Source organism: Protobothrops mucrosquamatus, unplaced genomic scaffold, assembly GCF_001527695.2.
Source record: "Protobothrops mucrosquamatus isolate PMUCROS unplaced genomic scaffold, P.Mucros_1.0 scaffold2406, whole genome shotgun sequence".
In the NCBI taxonomy this organism is placed as follows: domain Eukaryota; kingdom Metazoa; phylum Chordata; class Lepidosauria; order Squamata; family Viperidae; genus Protobothrops; species Protobothrops mucrosquamatus.
In genome coordinates this window covers 97,245-114,351 of record NW_015388478.1, presented here as the reverse complement: position 1 = coordinate 114,351, position 17,107 = coordinate 97,245, and the positions used below count along the sequence as shown (strand labels likewise).

General features: G+C 59.5%; 2 protein-coding genes across 2 annotated transcripts in view; one reads left to right on the top strand and one right to left on the bottom strand.

The window, feature by feature from the left end:
• LOC107295575 (putative PIP5K1A and PSMD4-like protein) overlaps positions 1-15,309 on the bottom strand; it is a 20,352-nt gene extending 5,043 nt beyond the window's left edge. The window contains exons 1-14 of the mRNA XM_029285877.1: positions 15,249-15,309; positions 9,787-9,824; positions 9,270-9,359; positions 7,291-7,421; positions 7,074-7,191; positions 6,796-6,948; positions 6,328-6,627; positions 5,566-5,771; positions 5,318-5,401; positions 4,950-4,998; positions 4,734-4,818; positions 4,474-4,605; positions 3,930-4,092; positions 3,687-3,752 (exon numbers count right to left, since the gene is read on the bottom strand). Coding sequence (XP_029141710.1) covers positions 3,687-3,752; positions 3,930-4,092; positions 4,474-4,605; positions 4,734-4,818; positions 4,950-4,998; positions 5,318-5,401; positions 5,566-5,771; positions 6,328-6,627; positions 6,796-6,948; positions 7,074-7,191; positions 7,291-7,421; positions 9,270-9,359; positions 9,787-9,824; positions 15,249-15,309 — 1,676 coding nt within the window. The remainder of the gene's footprint in view (positions 1-3,686; positions 3,753-3,929; positions 4,093-4,473; positions 4,606-4,733; positions 4,819-4,949; positions 4,999-5,317; positions 5,402-5,565; positions 5,772-6,327; positions 6,628-6,795; positions 6,949-7,073; positions 7,192-7,290; positions 7,422-9,269; positions 9,360-9,786; positions 9,825-15,248) is intronic.
• Positions 15,310-16,570: 1,261 nt separating this feature from the next.
• VPS72 (vacuolar protein sorting 72 homolog) overlaps positions 16,571-17,107 on the top strand; it is a 3,016-nt gene continuing 2,479 nt past the window's right edge. The window contains exon 1 of the mRNA XM_015824887.1: positions 16,571-16,735. Coding sequence (XP_015680373.1) covers positions 16,571-16,735 — 165 coding nt within the window. The remainder of the gene's footprint in view (positions 16,736-17,107) is intronic.

The window sequence follows — 17,107 nt, the reverse complement described above, 5'->3', positions numbered from 1 at the left end:
GGTATACAAATCTAAAGAAACATAAAACAGTTCGGGCTGCGCAGAGCCGAGCGGGAAGTCACTGACTGCTAAGAGGTCACTGGGTGTGAAACGGTCACTGAGTGTGAAGTTACTACTGCTGCAAGCTTAGCTTGCATCCTTTGCAGCCCTGTCTGCTGGACCCAGCAGAGGACCTGGCTGGTCAGGTTCTCTGCCTCTGGGGAGCATTGAACTGAGGGATGTTGGGGTGCGAGAATATAATTGGGGGCAAATTACAATTGGGTGTGTGGGACATTAGCCCCCCTCATGCTCCAATTTCACCAGCTAGCTCAGTGGTTCACAACCTTTTTAATGCCGCGACCCCCAACCGGTCGTAAGTCGAGGACCAAACCGGTCGTAAGTCGAGGACCAAACCAGTCGTAAGTCGAGGACTTTCCCTGCCCGGGAGCGCCGCGCATGCATGGTTCCGCCCCCTGCGCCGGCCGAGGCGTAGCTGGCAAGCGGCAGAGACGGAGCAGGCCGACCACCAGCTGGCCCAGCCCAAGGGAGGTAAGGCACCCGCCGGAAAAGGGGGAAAAAAATGGTGGACAGCCTTGCTTGGCGACCCCCATGAAATGGTCGATCGACCCCAAATGGGGTCGCGACCCATAGGTTGAGAACCGCTGAGCTAGCTCAAGGCCCACTCACCCAGCAGAGTTTGGCCAATATACTCCCAAGCCCAAGAGGCTGGGTAAAGAACTGCATGGTCAGCGGTCCCCAGCCTTGTCCACTTTAAAACTGGCTGGAGAATTCTGGGAGCTGAAGTTCACAAGTCTTGGGTGACCATTAATCCCACCCATGCAGGGCAAGTCAGATACCACCACCCCCCTGTGATGCCATGTCCGTTCTCACAACCAGTGTTGTTTCTTCTGAAGGTTAATAGCCAATCTGTAGCCTCCCCACTTCCCAGTTTGCCCCACCCCCAAAGTCTAAAATGATGCTGCAGTCTGGAAAACAACTCCCACGGGGAAGAGACGGGCACCAAAAACAGACTTGAAATATAAGTTTATAAATTACAAACTTTTTTGTGGCAGGAAACTTCCAAATCAGTCTAATGTAGACAGTTCCATAACATGTATGTAACAGTTTGAGGAGATTCAAGGCTCAAATTTAACAAGACCTCCCCCCCACCCACGAAGGCGGATTCCCATATCCACAAACAGCCATGTGATTGATTTATTATACATTGGTGCTTTGAGGTGTAACAGATGCCCTGCTGTCTTGCAAACTTTTCTCAAAAATAAGAATTTATTTACCCTGATCTCACTTTCTTTAGGGGCTGAGTGGCCCCCTTCATCCATCTTCTCGGCAGCCAACATTGAATGCTAGTCTGTTTCCTGTTAAATGCTTCTTCACAAAAATATCTATAAAGCTCACTGAGAAAACAACTGTCCTTTCTTTCTTTCTTTCCCTCCAAAACTGGGTGGGAAAAAACAAAGGTATGTTCCTTTTGACGCACTAAAACCTTTCCTGAATAACCACCGCTGCCAAGAATTCCTCCGACTGCTGCAGAGGTTTTGTTAGGGCCACAAAAACGTGCTTGGTGCAAGGAAAGCCACGTTGAGGGTTGCTTTCTCCAAACACAACCCGTGAGAATGCTCAAAAGGGAGGATAAACACCCCCTCCCTACGTGCAAAAGAATTAAGGGGTGACCATTCTCATAGATTGCTAAAAAAAAATAGCCACAATGGAGGAAGAGCTATAAAACAGGGGTGGGGGAAAGGGGGGGGGGGAAAGGAGCCCTGACTGTAGTGAAGTTCTACAAGCTTCTCAAGAGGGCTTTTAATACTGAAATCTCCCAATGGCCACAAAGCGAGCGAGGAGGTGGTGCAGTTTGGTCCGTCAGTACAACACTGAAAAACTGTACTTGGCAGCATTGAGCAAAGCGGCCGCATTGGGACTCCAGCGCCCATCACTCTGGGCGAGCCTGGCAGGTGGGGCTGACCAGCCAAGGCCCACGAGAGTCCTGGAGCAGGGAGACGGGCGTGGGGAGGCTCCTGACCCCCCCCCTTCCACGATACAGCACTGAAAAACAGGGCTTCCTCCCACCCCTTCCAGATACGGGCAGGCTGAGAGGATCCTGGCCTCGCAAAAGAAGCCCCCAGATATGGCAATTCATGAAAGAAGAAGCATGGCTACACTTTAGAAAAACCAACATTAAGGGGGAGCGTTCGTCCTTTGCAATCTTCTCCAAGCGGGCAGCATCGGCTTCAACACACACACACACACACAACCCCCCGGGAGGAAGTGAGGATGGAATGGTCGTTCTGGGGCTTGGAAAGAGGCCCCCCCCGTCTCCTCTGGACACCCCTTCTCCTCGGAAGCCCCGCCAGGCTGGGCCGCCCTGTCCTCTGCCCAGGCTGGAGGGGGCTGGACACCGAGCGCCCCCCTCCATCCCACGTGCGCCCCGGAGCCGGGCGCTGTGGGCCGCCTGGGAGGTCCGAGTGGGTCCCGGGCTTCCGCCTGCTCAGTTCAAAGGAGTTTGTGGTGCCAGCAGTTCCAAAAGGGGGCGGGGGGCTGGTCCCCCCCCTTTCCCCCCCCCTCGCAAAGAGACAGGCCATGCAGAGTGCGGAGAAGATCTTCTGCTAAGTTTCCCTCTGGGGGAAAAAAAAGACTCCAGGGAACCTTCACTGAAAAAATCAGAAAAGAGGGAAGGAGAGTCAGATGGGGGGGGAGGCTCCAAGCCAATTCAGGGGGGCCCCCCGTGTCCCCTCTCCCTCCAAAGGGTCACCCAAATGGGGGGTGGGGGAAGGAGGGAGGGAGGGGCCGAGGAGGAGGGAAAGAGGACTCACACAATCCATTTCGCTTTCGGCCAAATCTCCAGGCTGCTGCATCGGCTCAGAAGGCTGCCCTGTGGCGGAAGGGCTGGGGGAAGCACTGGGGGGGGGGAGGAAAGCAGAGGATGAGCGGGGTGTGTGTGTGTGTGTGTGTGTGTGTGGCACCTCCACCAACCCCATCTCACTGGGCCAAAGGGGTCTTTTCAGGGGCTTGTTGCCCCTGCACGTCCCCGGCACAAGGGAACGGGCTGCCCATGAGCCACAGCCGTTCTCCTGACGCTGCTCTGGGGCAGGGGCGAGCGTTTGGGGCACTCCTTGGGGGCAGGGGTGAGCCAGGGGGAGGCACACACAAAGACACAGAAAGTTGTTCTCGCTCCTGGTCCGTTGGACCCCTGCGCCATTGGGAGCCGCAATCCGAGTTCCAGATTGGGGCCTGGCGCCCTCCACGGCCACACAGCTTCCCTGGATCGGAGCAGCCCTCTCCGGCCGGTGGGGCAGGCAGGGCTGGGCCCCCCAGGAGCGCTGAGCCCCTCCCCTGGCCCCGGGGGGCTCGCTTGGCCCAGGGCCCGGCCTGCCTGGACTCGGCCTCACCTACTTGAAAGCATCCTGCACTATCTAGCTCCGAGGACCACTTGTCTGAACTGACCAACTCTCGGCTCTCTGACCTACGTGGAGATTGAGAGACAGACCCCCCCCGGTCAATTGGAGGGGGGGGAGAAGGCAGAAAAGAGGGTTTCTCTCCCCCCCCCACACACAGACTTTCCAGGGGTTTTTCAGAGAACTACACTGTTCTGGCGCAAAGTCATCACAGCCGCTCCTGCAGATCCAGAAAGGCGGACGAGAACCCAAAGGCCCTTTGGGGAGGGGTCTCCAATCTCACCCCCCTCTCACCTTTCCAGAAGGAGCACCGCCGGGTCCTTGGGGGCGTCCGCTGGGGGTGCTTCTGCCCCCACTGAGCTGAAGGGAGAAAGAGGGGAAGAGAATGAGCGCCAGGCCCATCTGCAGAAAAACGAGGCGCCCCGCGAATCAAGTTATCCGAAATCCTCGCCCCAGGCTGGACGGGGCCACTCTCCCCCCCCCACCCCCGGCCGTCCTGGCCAAGCAGCCCAGTGTCTCCAGAGACCCCCTCCCAGCCTCTGGGGAGCCCTCTTGGGGACAGCAACTGACCGGATGGCTGGCGAGCTGTGCCCGGGGCTGCCCAGCGAAGAGGTGGATAAGGTAGTCGCTGCCGAGTCGCTGTTGGCCTCTTCAACGGGGGGCGTCTGGGGGAGCAGGTCGGGGCGCCCCAGCTGGGAACCTGAGAAGGGGAGCAGGGGGGGGAAGGCTGAGCAACCCTAGCTGGGCCCAGGGCAGGGCTGGCCACCCAGTCAGGGGTGGGAAGGGGGAGAGAGGGGCTGGGGCATCCAACCTTGGCCACTTTAAGACCTCTGGACTTCCAACTGTGCTGGCTGGGGGGATTCTGGGAGTTGAAGTCCACAGGTCTCAAAGTGGCCAAGGTTGGACACTCCTGCTTTAGAAGGGCTCCTGGCTGGGGGGGGGGAGGGAAGGGGAGGAGCTACCCCTTTGCCTGGCACAAGTCTGCCTCTTTGCTTCCCGCCCGGGCCAGGAGGGGGTTGACTTTGGGCCCCCTCCCCAATATGGACGAGAAGAAACAGGGTTGCAGGCCAGGGGCGCCCACCTGACTCCATCTCGGCCTCCATCGTGACCTGGACTCTTGTCTCGCTCAGGCCCTGGGCGGGGGTCCCGGTTTGGCCCGGCCGACGAGGAGGACCCATCCCGGAGCGGCTCTTTTTGGAAGGGGAGGATTTCACTTGGGGGGGGGAGAGAGAGAGACCAAACTCAGCTGGGAAGCCTCTCTAATGCTACAATTAGAAGGGGTGGGGGGCACGCAGGAAGGAGACACCCCCCCCTTCCCCTTGCCAAGTGGGAGGGACTCACGAGGGATCTTCTTGAAGACCGCCTGACACATGAACCTCTGGAATCGCTCGGCATAGAAGCTCGGCCGGTGAACGGAGACCGTGTCCTGCGGGGAAGCGGGCCAAAGTCACCCCCCCAAAAGAAATCGGGAGGGGGAAGAGGATCTGTCCCCAGACCTCCCTTTCCCCCCCCCACTTGCTCCGTCCAAAGACGGGAGCGACCGTTTCGGCCTCTTACCCCGTCGTGAACCAGGGCTTTCCAGGAGTGCTCCAGCTTCTTCATAAACCTGGAGATATTGGAGGGGAAGGTGGGAGAGAGCAGGTTATAAATTTAATTTTAAAATCGGCCCCCAATGCCCGGCCCGGGCTGTCCTCCCGCTCGGATCTGCTTCGGTCTGGCTGCCCTCCTTTCGTCCCAGGCTCCTCTGCCCAGCTGGCTTGCGGCTTCCCACGGCTCCTGCCGCCCTGATTCACATCCGGCCTGTTTCTACCACCAGCCGCAGAGCCTCTGACTGGGCAGGGCCGGCCGGGCAGGTCCGCCTGGGCTGCTCTGTCAGCCTTAATTGCTGCGCGCAGCCAGGCAGGCATCCGGCCCGGCTGCTTTACCTGTAGGACTGCAGCACGTCGATGATCCCCACGTACAGGAGCAGCCTCTCCCCCTTGGCGTTCCGGGATGGGATCCCGCCCATCCTGCAGGAGAGAGGAGACAGGCATGGGGTGGGTGTGGGGGGGCTTGGGCTGGAAGAGGACCCCGACCCAGGACACCACGTCTCTCCTCCGAGCCCCGCGGCTCCGCTCGCCAACCGGCGCAGGGCCTTGTCCGAGCGGCCCCGTCTCTTTGCCACTGCACTTACTGGTCGTCCGTCTCGATGGTGCCCCCCCGCCGGGCCTCTCCCTGGATGGACTCCATGGCGGTGGAGTAGAGGGCCCTCTGGCCGGCCGGCCGCCTTGTGTCCGCCAGGGAAGCCCCGTCGGCTACTGCCCGTTCCCGCTGGGCCAGGTCCAGGTTGTGGATGGCCACCAGCAAGCTGTAATCCATGATCTTGAAGCTCTGCAGGACCTGGGGGAGGGGGGGTTTTTTGGGGGGGTGAGGGGGAGAACAGAGGAAAGGGAGCCCCCAAATTAAGCCAGGGTCCTGCTGGCCTCTGGGCTGGGCTGCCTTCGCGCTCTTTCCCCACTCTCCGAAGCGGCGAGATTCCCAGCCCAGGCGAGTTGAGGACGAAAGGCAGACTTTGGTCCAGGAAGTGATAAGAGGCCTTTGCGCAAATATCCCCCCCCAAAGGACCTCAGGCGGCCTCTTCCTCAAGGAGGCCCCTCCCCTCCCTCTCCCCTAAACAGCTCCCTGCCTTTGAACCCGGCCCAGCCTGCCTGCCCCGTCTCAAGGCTCACCCCCTACTCATAAAAACCCGGCCCCTTCATTTCCGGTATTCCCTTCTCTCTGTTTTTTTTGGCAAGCGCTTTGACTGCTTTGGGAAGCCCCCAGCCTCCAAATAAAGAAGAAACCGACCCCCTCCCCGGTTCAAAAGTTGGGGCTGGGCAGAACAGGAGAGCTACGGCCCCATCTCACCCACCCTGTCCTGCCACCCCGGGACCCTCACCCCGGCTGCCCCGCCTACCAGGCAGTCTCTCTGCAGGGTCTTGCACAAGGCGCTGTGCATGTCGGCGTCCAGGAAGAGCCCGTCGGGGACGTCCTGCACGAAGTCCAGGTCCTTGTAGGTGGGGAAGACCTTCTCGCGCTCCTTCTGCGACGCCCGGCGCTTGTAGGTGGAGCCCTTCAGGTCGTACTTCTGGTGCATCCGGACCGAGCGGGGCAGCAGGTTGTTCATCACCACAATGCGGATGTTCTTGCCCCCCGCCTGGACGCAGTAGAGGCCGTAGAACTTGGGCAGCAGCGTCCGGGGGTTCTGGTTCAGGTTCTGGAGGGGGGGAGGGGCGGAGAAGAGGGGTGTCCTTAAGGCGAAGGTGGCCCAAGGACAGCAGCCACCACCAAGTCAACGGTCACCACAAGGATGGAGAAGGGGCCCCTTTGGGAGGGCAGAGAGGGTTCCCCCGTCTCCTGGGGTTGCCTCCGCCCAGCCGCTCACCATGTAGTAGCCCGGCAGCAGCTTCTGCAGGAACTCGGCCTCCTTGTGTTGGACGGTCTTGATGATGAACTCGTCATCGCTGGAGACGTAGAAGATGGAGCCGCTGGCGCCGGAGTTGGAGAGCTCGATCAGCGGCTCGCTGCAGAGGGAGCACTGAGGGGGGGCGGGGCAGGGGGAGAAGATCAGCCCTGTGGACCTCTCCTGCCTGGCCCCCAAAGGGGTCCCCGTCCGGCCCTTCCCAGGGCAGCTTCCGAGCGCCGCCCCTGAAGCCCGCTCACCAAGTAGTCGTCGGGCCGGATGCCGAAAAGCTCCCGGAAGTAGCGGAAGGCCACGGGGGCGTAGGTCTTGAAGCGGAAGTCGTTGTAGTGGTGGGCCGGGGTCAGGTTGCTGCCTTCGCTGCAGGGGAGGGAGGGAGGGAGGAGAGGTCAGCAGAGGCCGCAGAGGCCGCCTGGCCCGGCTGTGGTTCACCTGGGCGGGCAGGTGACAGCAGCTCACCCCGGGAAGAAGATGCTCTCCACCACGTAGAAGTCCTGCATCAGGACGTCCCGCTCCGGCTTGGTGCTGAGGCTGCCCACCGTGTGGGTGATGCCCAGCTGGATGGCGCCTTTGAGAGCCGAGGAAGTCGTCTGGAGGGGGCGCAGGGGGGGTGGAGGGGAGAGAAAAAGAGCCGATCCTGATTTGCAGGTCCTTTTGCAAACGCCCCAAACGCGTCCCTGCTCGCTTTTGCCGAGTCAAGGCAATTGGAGGCCGTTCCTGCTGCCAAATCAGCACATTTTAACGTGATTTCGAGTCGGTTATTCCTCTGAAAAGCCTCTCGCAAAAACCGTCGGATGAAGGAAATTCCTGACTGGACCCATTGGGAGGGGCAGGGGGGGGGCAGAAACTGCTCTGCCTGAAGTGTCTGAAGTCTCTCCTGGAGACTCTGGCGGGGCTTCCCCTGCCCAAGCCTTCCGTAAACCACAGGGCTGCCTACGTCAAAGGCAGGCGGGGCGCCTGCTCGGCCCCAGTGCCTGGAAATCCCCTGGCTGCTTTCGCTTCCTGCCTCCCCGGCCAGGCAACCCCAAACTGGCATCTCCCATTCGAGCTGGGGGGGGGTGGCCAGCCCACCTCCCAAGCCCTGAACTATGGGACTGTCCGCTCGTCTCTCTGGGAAGATCAGACCAGAATCACCAATAGCTTCTTGCTCCGGGGAAGGGGGGAGGGCTCCCCATCTGGCTTCTTCTCCCCCCCAAGGATGCCAGATAGGTGCCCTTCCCAGAGAGGTGAGGGGGAGGTCCCACAGTTCAGTGGCACGCGTGGAGACTTGTGCCAAGCTACAGGCGCTGGGTGCCAAAACGTGCCGCAGAGCTCTTCCCGGCCCGGGAGACCACTGAGCAGTGGGGAGTGTGAGCTGGGCTCCCTCCCCATCCACATCGTCCTGATCTCGGGGACCGGGCTCCGGAGACCCCCTCAAACAGCCACCCACCGAAGGGATGAGGAACCCCATTAGAAAGAAGGCTGTCCCCCAATGTGAGGGACATGCTTCAGGAGCGGGGGGCAAAAATGACGCGCAACACATCACTGGAGGAAAAGCAGCTGCCACAACAGGCCAAGCACACACTCCAGGCAAGGGAGGAGCCCACAAAAGGCTGAAAACACAACAGAAGGAAGGAAGGAAGGAAGGAAGGAAGGAAGGAAGGAAGGAAGGAAGGAAGGAAGGAAGGAAGGAAGAGAAAGGAAGGACGGAAGGAAGGAAGGAAGGAAGGAAGGAAGGATATCCCTGTCAAGGATCAATTCTGCCAACTGTTTCTTGGTTCTGTTGACCACAGAAACAACAGGGGAGGCCTGCTCCAAACTCCCCTGGGCATTCTCCCCCCCCCCACAATCTTTGGGGTCCCCAAGCACCCCCCACCTCCACAGTCTCAGGCCTATCTCTGGGCCCAGCAAGGGGGCCACTTACGGAAAGAGGCGGCTTCCGAAAGGACCCATCCCGGCTAACCTCCATTTCAGAGCCAGCTGGAGCATCCCGGCCCAGATCCGAGTCCCCTGGGACCCGGGGAGCGTCAGAGCATCCCCCGCACGGAGGGTAAGAGGAGGAGGAGGAGGAGGAGGAATCTACGTCCGCTCCGGAGAGCAGGCCCGCATTTTGGGTAGGGGGAGAGAAGCCCTTCGAGGGAATCCCGGAGGGCCCAGCGGCCACCGTCTGGAGAGTCCAAAGCACCCCAAGAAAAAGTCTCCAGAGGACGAAGGGTCCACGAGCGAGCGAGATCCCGAGCGGCAGCCACCGACCAAGGGGCCTTCCGATCCCTGGGATCTGCTCTGCCTGAATCGGCCAGTAGAAACCTGCCTCTGAAACCACCGTGCACCTGGGCCTTTTATGCCGAGCTGGTGACTCAGAGGCTGGAGAATGCAAGGGGGAGGAGGCCGCTGGGGGAGGGAGGGGAGGGGAGAGGCCCGCAGAGGCAGCAGCCCAGCCCCAGCGCCCGCCTGCCTACCTTCTTGTAGGTGGTCTCTCCGCTGGAATCCACGCCCCGGTGTCCCTTCTTGATCGTCTGGGAGGACCCGTGCCCGGAGGAGCCTGGCACCTGGGAGCAGGAGAGGAGAGGGCTGTTTCCAATCCTCCCACGGGCAGGGCAGGGTGGAGCGGGTGCCCCCAAAACAGAGGGGGGTAGAGGGTGGGGGCAGCACCTGCCCCTCAGGGAGGGAGAAGAGGGTGTGCCCGGGACAGGAGCACCCCAGGCCTGGGAAGCCTCCAGGGCCAGTCCCTTCCTCTGCAAGCTTCTCCCTGCGCACGGGGATGTTTTCCTCCATGTTTACAACAGGGGGCAAAGTCAGAAGGCGGCGTTTTGTGCCGGAGGTTGGTGTGCAATTGTCGCCTTGCGATCCCAGGCTGCTCCCTTCAGCTTTCCCAAGGCCACGAAACCCCCCCCCCACCCCCAGCTCCTGAAGGGCACCGACTCAGCACCAGCCCTGGGTGGATATTTTGTTTTTTTTAATTTAATGCAAACTCACCTCCAAGGACTTTTTGAAGGTCGCTGCTCCTGGCGCCCCTGGAAGGGAAAGGGGGAGTGAGACCTCTGGCAGGTAACCAGTGCAGAGATTAAGCTGAGCCCGGTCAAGGTCCTCGGGGTGGTGGTGGCTGGGGGTGGGGGGCAAGGGAAGCGACGCCTTCCTGCCCCCCTTCAAGAGCGGGATCACCATGAACCAAGGCCAGGGGTCCCTCTGTTCACATGGGTGTCTGCTCTTGCTTTCCCCTGCCGGTCCAGAGAGAGAGAGAGATTCTCCAAGCCCCACAGGTTTTCTGCCAAGGGAGCCCCACGCGTCACTCGGGGCTGAGTCACCCGGATGCCGAGGGCTTAGCGCCTCGGGACAAGGTGTGGACCTGGCCGTGGGGAAACTCCTGCGGCCTGCAACCGACACAAAGCCCTCTCTGATCTGCAGGAAGGCCTGCCAGCAGAGGCCAGCTCTTCACGGGGAGCCGTCCGGGGGTCTTTGGCCAAGGTGGGCAAATGCCAGCCCCCAGGATCTGCCCCCTCTGCTCTGGGAACACACCCCATCTGGGTGGACCTGGGCACTCAAGGTGGCCGCCCGTTCGCTCAGCTCCTTCCCGGTGGGCAGCCCAAGCTAGGGCAGGGGGTCTCCAACCTGGGCCACTTTAGGTCTTGTGGACTTCAACTCCCAGAATCCCCCAGCCGGCAGGGGAGTTGAAGTCCAGACGTCCTAACGTGGCCCAGGTTGGAGACCCCCTGCTCTAGGAGAGGGGCCAGGGGAACAGCGCCCTCTGGTGGGCCAGGACAGCCGCAGCAGCACTGTGAGCCCAGCGGACCCTGACAACAAAGAAAGGTAAAGGTGTCATCAAGCCAAGCTGAGGTTGCAGGCAAAATCTTGGCTGGAGGAGGGGATCCTGACTGGCCCTTTGGAGGGGCTGGGGAGGGGGGCATTGGTGGGGAGCCAGCTTCATTTTCCAGCCTTGACGAGGCTGATTAAAATGAAGGTCTGTCAGAGTTGGCATCGATAATAATTTGGATAAACGATGACGACCCGGTTTGCAATTCTTCTGTGTTGCTCTCTGCTTCGGGAAATCTGCAAAAGCCGCTGACAAACGCCTGCGAGGGCAGGGCGTGCAGGAGACTGGGCTCCTGCCAGGAGCAGATGGGCTTGATGACCTCAAGAGCCCCTCGGCTGAGAATCCCAGACTCTTGACAGTCGGGGTTCCACACAACGTCCTAAGAACGGAGCTGAGGGACAATCTTCACGCGACGTGGCTTTGCACTGGTTCTCTTCCTTCGGGTCCGGAATTCAGTCCACAGCCAGACGCCCTGCGGCCACTTGTGGGGAGGGAGGGAGGCTGGGGGGGCACTCTGCAGGCCCTCGGGGGGAGGGGAGGAGTGGTGCTTCACCCGTCGTGTTACAACATGTGGGGGAAATATTTAGCAGAGGGACACCCCTTTCTCCCCATTTTCTCCCAGGCATCCCTATCTGACGCCTCCCATCTCAAAACACTCCGGAGGGACGTTTTTTTTTTTCTCTGCCGCTTCCAGTCGGACTGGGAGAAGAACCAGGAGAAGCCCTGGCCAGACCGATGCGCCACGCAGGAAGAAGACGTGCTGCAAAAGCAGGCGAAGCTCGGCCAGACCATGCGCTGAACTTGCAAAAGCTCAAAGGGAGAAGATGGCGGCGTTGCCAGCACATCTGCGGCGAGAAGCGGCTGAACCGCCACTGGATTAGCCAAGTTTGACTCGGGGGGAGGAGGGGGGGAGAGAAACCGGATTAGTTGCACATTTTCCTATCCTGGTTGATTCCACAGCTCTAGCAAGCTTGCATCGAGAAGGGCCAGCGAGGCTAAACCCTGGGGGAAAAGGACATTGTCTCACTGCTCCAAAGACGACTTGGGAGTCTTTGAAGCCTCCAGATTTCCATCTCTAAAAATGGGGATAGGTGTCCCCTGCCAAGCGTTTCTGAGACCAGCCACGGAGTTGACCCAGAAGGGGCCTGAGTGCGAAGCCGGGGGACTCTTTAAGGCCGGGAGGAAGCGAGGAAGCGAGCGAAGCAGCTGCTTCGTGTCCAAAGCCAGTGCATCACTTCCACACCACCACCGCAGGCAATGAGGGGCCAGGCGGATTAGCAGAGGAGGAATAAGATCATGCCGGGCCTCGGTTTTACCCATACATCTGCGTCTTCGAGAGGGCATCACGGAGCAACAGAGGAAGCTAAAGGCTGGCGGAGAGGAGAGAGAGAGAGAGAGAGAGAGAAAAGGGGAAGCCACAGAATTTTTCAGGAAGGAAAGAGAGTTTGCTCAGCAGACAGTCGGGATCACGAAGGCTCGAAGTTCAGTTAAGAGAGGAAGGAAGGGGAGGCAGGCTGTCGATGAAAACCACCGCAAAGGGCGAGGGTCGCGGTGGGTTCACCTACAAGTAGGAGCACCAGCCCTTCCCACACATCTCTGCCCCCCCTCCCTCAGCTTCCTTCTGCATCTCCCCAGAAGCAAAATATCCCAAGAGGCCAGGAGAGTCCTTGGTGCTCACTGAGCTGGGTTGTTTTCTTGCAGACGTTTCACGACCCGGCTAGGTGACAACATCAGTGCTAGAAGGAGCATTTGCAGCAAACCCCACTGGTACTGATGTTGTTACCTAATCTGGGTCATACGACGTCTGCAAGAACGAAGCTCGGAGAGCACCAGGGACCCCACAGTCATCTTGACCTCCTCTCCACAAACCCGCTTCCCTTCTAGCACTGATGCCATTAGCTAGCTGGGTCATGAAAGGGCTGCAAGAGCCCAATCAAACTGAGAGAGCATCAAGGACCCTGAGCTACAAATATCCTCCTTTATAGAGCCCAGGAAGCTGAACAGCAGAGACTTACTTTCTGTCACCTTCCCATCTAATTATCCCCACCTCCACCGTGCCTGCAACGCCCTCCTTTGAACAACTCCTGTGATGAAAACCTGGCAACCCGAGTTCTCACAGCGCCGGGCTGACACTCCCTTTCCAAAAGAACCAGCTTCTCCGCTCGGTGAAAGGGCTGCCAAGCCCAATTTTTATTATGGTCACAGACCAGCCTAATGAAAGGGCTGCTTTTCACCCTCTTTGGAAAGCCACCTTTTAACCGCTGCTCCTAATTAAACACGTCTCTCTGGGGCTGAGCATCCTGAAAACAGCCGCTTGGATTTCCAGGAAAGGAAACTGCCCCGGCCAGAACGGTCTCCTCCCATGTTGACAGCACAGATTTAGAGCGGCTTCCCCTGAAGTCAGAAAGGGAAGCCAGAATACATCTGAAGAACACTGCAGGCAGAGAAGCCGGCTTACGGAGGCAGATTTCGGGCGCTGGGAGAAATTTTTTTTGCAAAGTCAGCTCTGCCGCTTTGGACCTCTGCTTGCTCGGCTTCCCCGTTCGGGAGGCCAGTTTGAACACTGCTCTGCATAGGACAGTGGTGGCGAACCTATGGCATGGGTGCCAGAGGTGGCACTCAGAGCCCTCTCTGTGGGCACCCGCACCGTTGCCCCAGTCCTAGGCCTTCAGCTGGGTTTTATAAAACCTTTTCGCTTTAGGCCTCTGCCGCCGTGTGCAAAAAAACAACAACTTTCAATCAGTCAATTTCAACTTCTCGCAGGAAAAAAAAAAGATCTTGCAAAGTTGAAATTGATTGATTGAACTTTTTAGTCCCACCCAGTCTGCCATTACCACCGCAGCCACACCCACCCAATGGGCCACACCCACCCCGCACTCGACGATGCATAAGTGGGTTTTGGGTTGCAGTTTGGGCACTCGGTCTCTAAAAGGTTCGCCATCACTGGCATAGGACAACACCTCTCTCTGTGAAAAGCCAACATCTTCCCCCTGTACGAAGCCTGGAAAGGAACATGGGTCCTGCTTCAGACAGACTAGAACCTTGGGCCCAAGAATAAGGGGAAAAAATTGGGGGGAAAAGGGGAAATTGCTGCCCTCAAATAAGCCCTTTTTTTTGGCCAAATCTCCCTCGGATGAGAAACAGACTCTCAAAGGCACCCCTTTTTCCTTCCCTAAACCAAGGCTGAATTTCCCCACTGCTTGAAGAACAACTGAGATTGTACAGGAATATTAGGAGACAATCAGCTCCACGATGCTGGAGCTGCAGCCAAGCCACTTGAGACTCAAAAGAGAAAGTGAATGTGTCTTCTTTGGAGGGAAAAAAGGGCCAAATTCAGAGCTAAGCTTCAGTTCCAAAGACCAGCCTTGCTGCAGGAAGAATCGAGGCCTATTTTTAAAAGGCAAGGCCTAAAATAGCTTATTTCACCACTGAAGATTTTGGCTGCCCTCAAGGGGAGCAGCGGTAAGGGAGGAGGCGGAATAAGCAGGATTTCTGCTGAAAAAGAAAGGGGGTCCCCTTTGGGGCGGATGCCCTAATCTTCAGAAGCTACCCCAATCGCTCTTCTAACAGGTTCAAGCATCGTGGGAACCAGAGTCCCTCAGAAAGGAAACCCCCTGGTGTTAGAGGCGACAGTAGAAAAAAGCAACCTATACCCACAACACAGAAAAAAAATCAAGATTTTTGCCTGGCAAAGGCATCATAGCGTATTCCAACTTTTCACGGCACGGTTAGGATTTTATTGTTTGACACAACCGTGAGACACGTAAGAATCAAGGTACCAGTTTCACCAGCAAATTGCCTTTCCCGTTAATGCATTACTCTTTTTTTTTTTTTTTTAAGAAAAAGCTTGCTTCTAGTTTGGTTGCTGAGTCAGGAAACCCCATCTGCTTTCTTATCAGGTCTCCAGCTGGGGATGAAGGGGGGGGGAGGGGAAGCAGAACTGTATATAATTCATGACTTCTAAGGAACAATTAATTGGCTTTATTTCAGCTCTGCAGTTCAGAGCCCCAAATTAGCGGGAAAAGAGATCAGCTTGAACCAAATGACCCGTATGGATCGAGACGATGCCTGGCAACCATCCGTGGGGCCAACTTTTCATGCTGGAAATGAGCCAGTAAATATTTGCCAGAAAACAGAGATGCGGTTTCCATCCTGAGCCAGGGAGACCCTGGGGAGCCAATTGGGGAGGGGGCTGAAGAAGAGTTGGGGGTTGCCAGCTGTTCTAGCCACCCCCCCAAAGCTTCCCCCCAACACACCTGGGGACTCAGGAAAAGCTCCTGGGTGGGGGGCGCTTCGGCCCCCTCCCCGTGGGGGCTCCTAGGTGGGGCGTCAATGGGATCCTGCCAGCCCACCTGGGAAGGGGAAGACGGGAGAGGAGAGGCAGGAGGGTCCCCCCCAAGGCCCCAGAGAGCCCCCCCACATCCCCATGGCAACAGCTGCCCTGCAGAAAGAGGGTCNCCTCCCCGCCCCAGCGCTGCCCCTCGCCCTGCCCGGACCCCAGACTCAATGGGGGCTGCCCTCGACCCCCCCATTTCAGGAGGGGGCGGGCGGGGGGGCCAATGCGAGGGACGGGAAGGCCCCTCCGCCCCCCGGGGTCACGTCCTGCCCCCCCCCCCGGGACCCTTACCCGTGGCGGCTCCGCTGCTGCTGCTGCTGCTCCCCCCGGATTCGGGCCCGGCCGACGCCATCTTAGCGCTTCTCCCGCCGCTGCGCCTCCTCGCCCCGCTTGTCCTCTCGCCTCCCCCCGCGGCGCCCCGTTGGTCTCGCCCGCCTCGCTCCGGCCGCCGCTGTGGGCCGTGCCACGCTCGCCTCCGGAGGGGTGGCCACGCCTCCTCCCGGTCGCCCCCCGCAAGTGCTTCCTCCCCTCCCCCGGCTTCCCGGAATGGGCCCGCCCGGCAGGCGTCGGGAGAAACCACTTTGCGCCGGCGGGGGGAGGGCAGAAAAAGAGGCAGCGCCGCCTTGTTTATTCTAACGGAAAGCGGACCGTCAGGAAAGGGGCGGGGAAATCGGTGCCGCGCAGGCGCAGAAAGCAGAGGGTCGTGGATGGCCGCATCAACGTTGCAGTGGGCGCGGCCTCCCCCGCATCACAGAGCGTGCTCCTTCCGAACGGGAGGGGGAGTCCTGCGTGGCCCTGACGTCGCAGGCACGCCCGTCGCCTTAGCAACGCCGCCAACGTTCTCTACCCGCCTCTATAACGTCACGAGCCAGGCCGGGGTGACGTCGGATCTCAGAATGATTTATTTGCAGATCCCTACAATAAATTCCTTTTATTCCATCTTTGGGGAAACGGGCCGAAAGCAGCCCACAAAAGAAATCCAACCACCCCCACAAAACAAGCGCAGGATTTATTATTATTATTATTATTATTATTATTATTATTATTATTATTATTATTATTATTATTATTATGGATCATCGCACAGTCAGCCAGATGTTCAGACTGGATTTGGCATTTTTGTCTACCTATCGAGTCCTTCCCAAGGACCTGGGATGATGATGATGATTATTATTATTATTAGCGTTTAATCCTTGCAAATCGAGCAGGGGGCTGGACTGGAGGACCTCCAAAGTCCCTTCCAGCTCTATTCTGATTGATGGGTTGAAATCCCCAGCAGCGCCTGCAACGCCCCCGCCGCGCCAATAGGGGGAGCCGCAGCCCCAGCCGAATAAAGCCGCCCAGGAGGCAAATGGAGCCTCCACGGCCAGCAGCAGTCTACCTCGCAAAGCCTTTCCCCTCTTTCCCGGGGAGCCAATCCGGGGAGCCCCCGCGCCCCCGTTAAAAGAGGCCCGGGCGCGGCCAGGGCGCCCCCCGCCTCCATGGGCGCTCGCCTGGCTCCTTCCCCGCTCGCCGCATCGGCGCTCGACTTATCGCGCCTGGCCGCCCGGCTCGGCGCGGCCTTCCCCGCAGGCGCCGCAGTGGCGAGCCGAGCGCATCGATCGGGAGGCGCGATGGCGGCCATGGCGGGAGCGGCGGCCTCGTCGGCTTCCGCTTCTGCGGCGGGCCTGGCCGGCGGGCGGGCGCCGCGACGGACGGCGGGCAACCGGCTCTCGGGGCTGCTGGTGGCGGAGGAGGAGGACGAGTTCTACCAGACCACCTACGGGGGCTTCACGGAGGTCGGCGGCGGCGGAGCGCGGGGAGGGGGCGTGGCCAGGGTGGACGCGGGCGGGGATTGGCCGGGAGAAGAGCGGGGGGCGGGGCTACGAATCCTTCCAGGGTGGACGCGGGCGGGGATTGGCTGGGAGAAGAGCGGGGGGGCGGGGCTGCGAAGCCTTCCAGGGTCCGATTCCCCCAACCGGTCGCCCCCGGGCTGGGCTGGACTCCCAGACCCATCCTCCCCTGCCCAGTTTCTTCCAGCCGTCTGCAGCCCTTCCCCTCTCGCTGCATGGGAGGTGCAGGACCCCCACACCCACCCCTGGTAGACGGGTGGCGGGCGGATGGGCTTTGTAGTCCCGAGGCGTCTGGCCCAGAAGCATGGGACTCGGGAG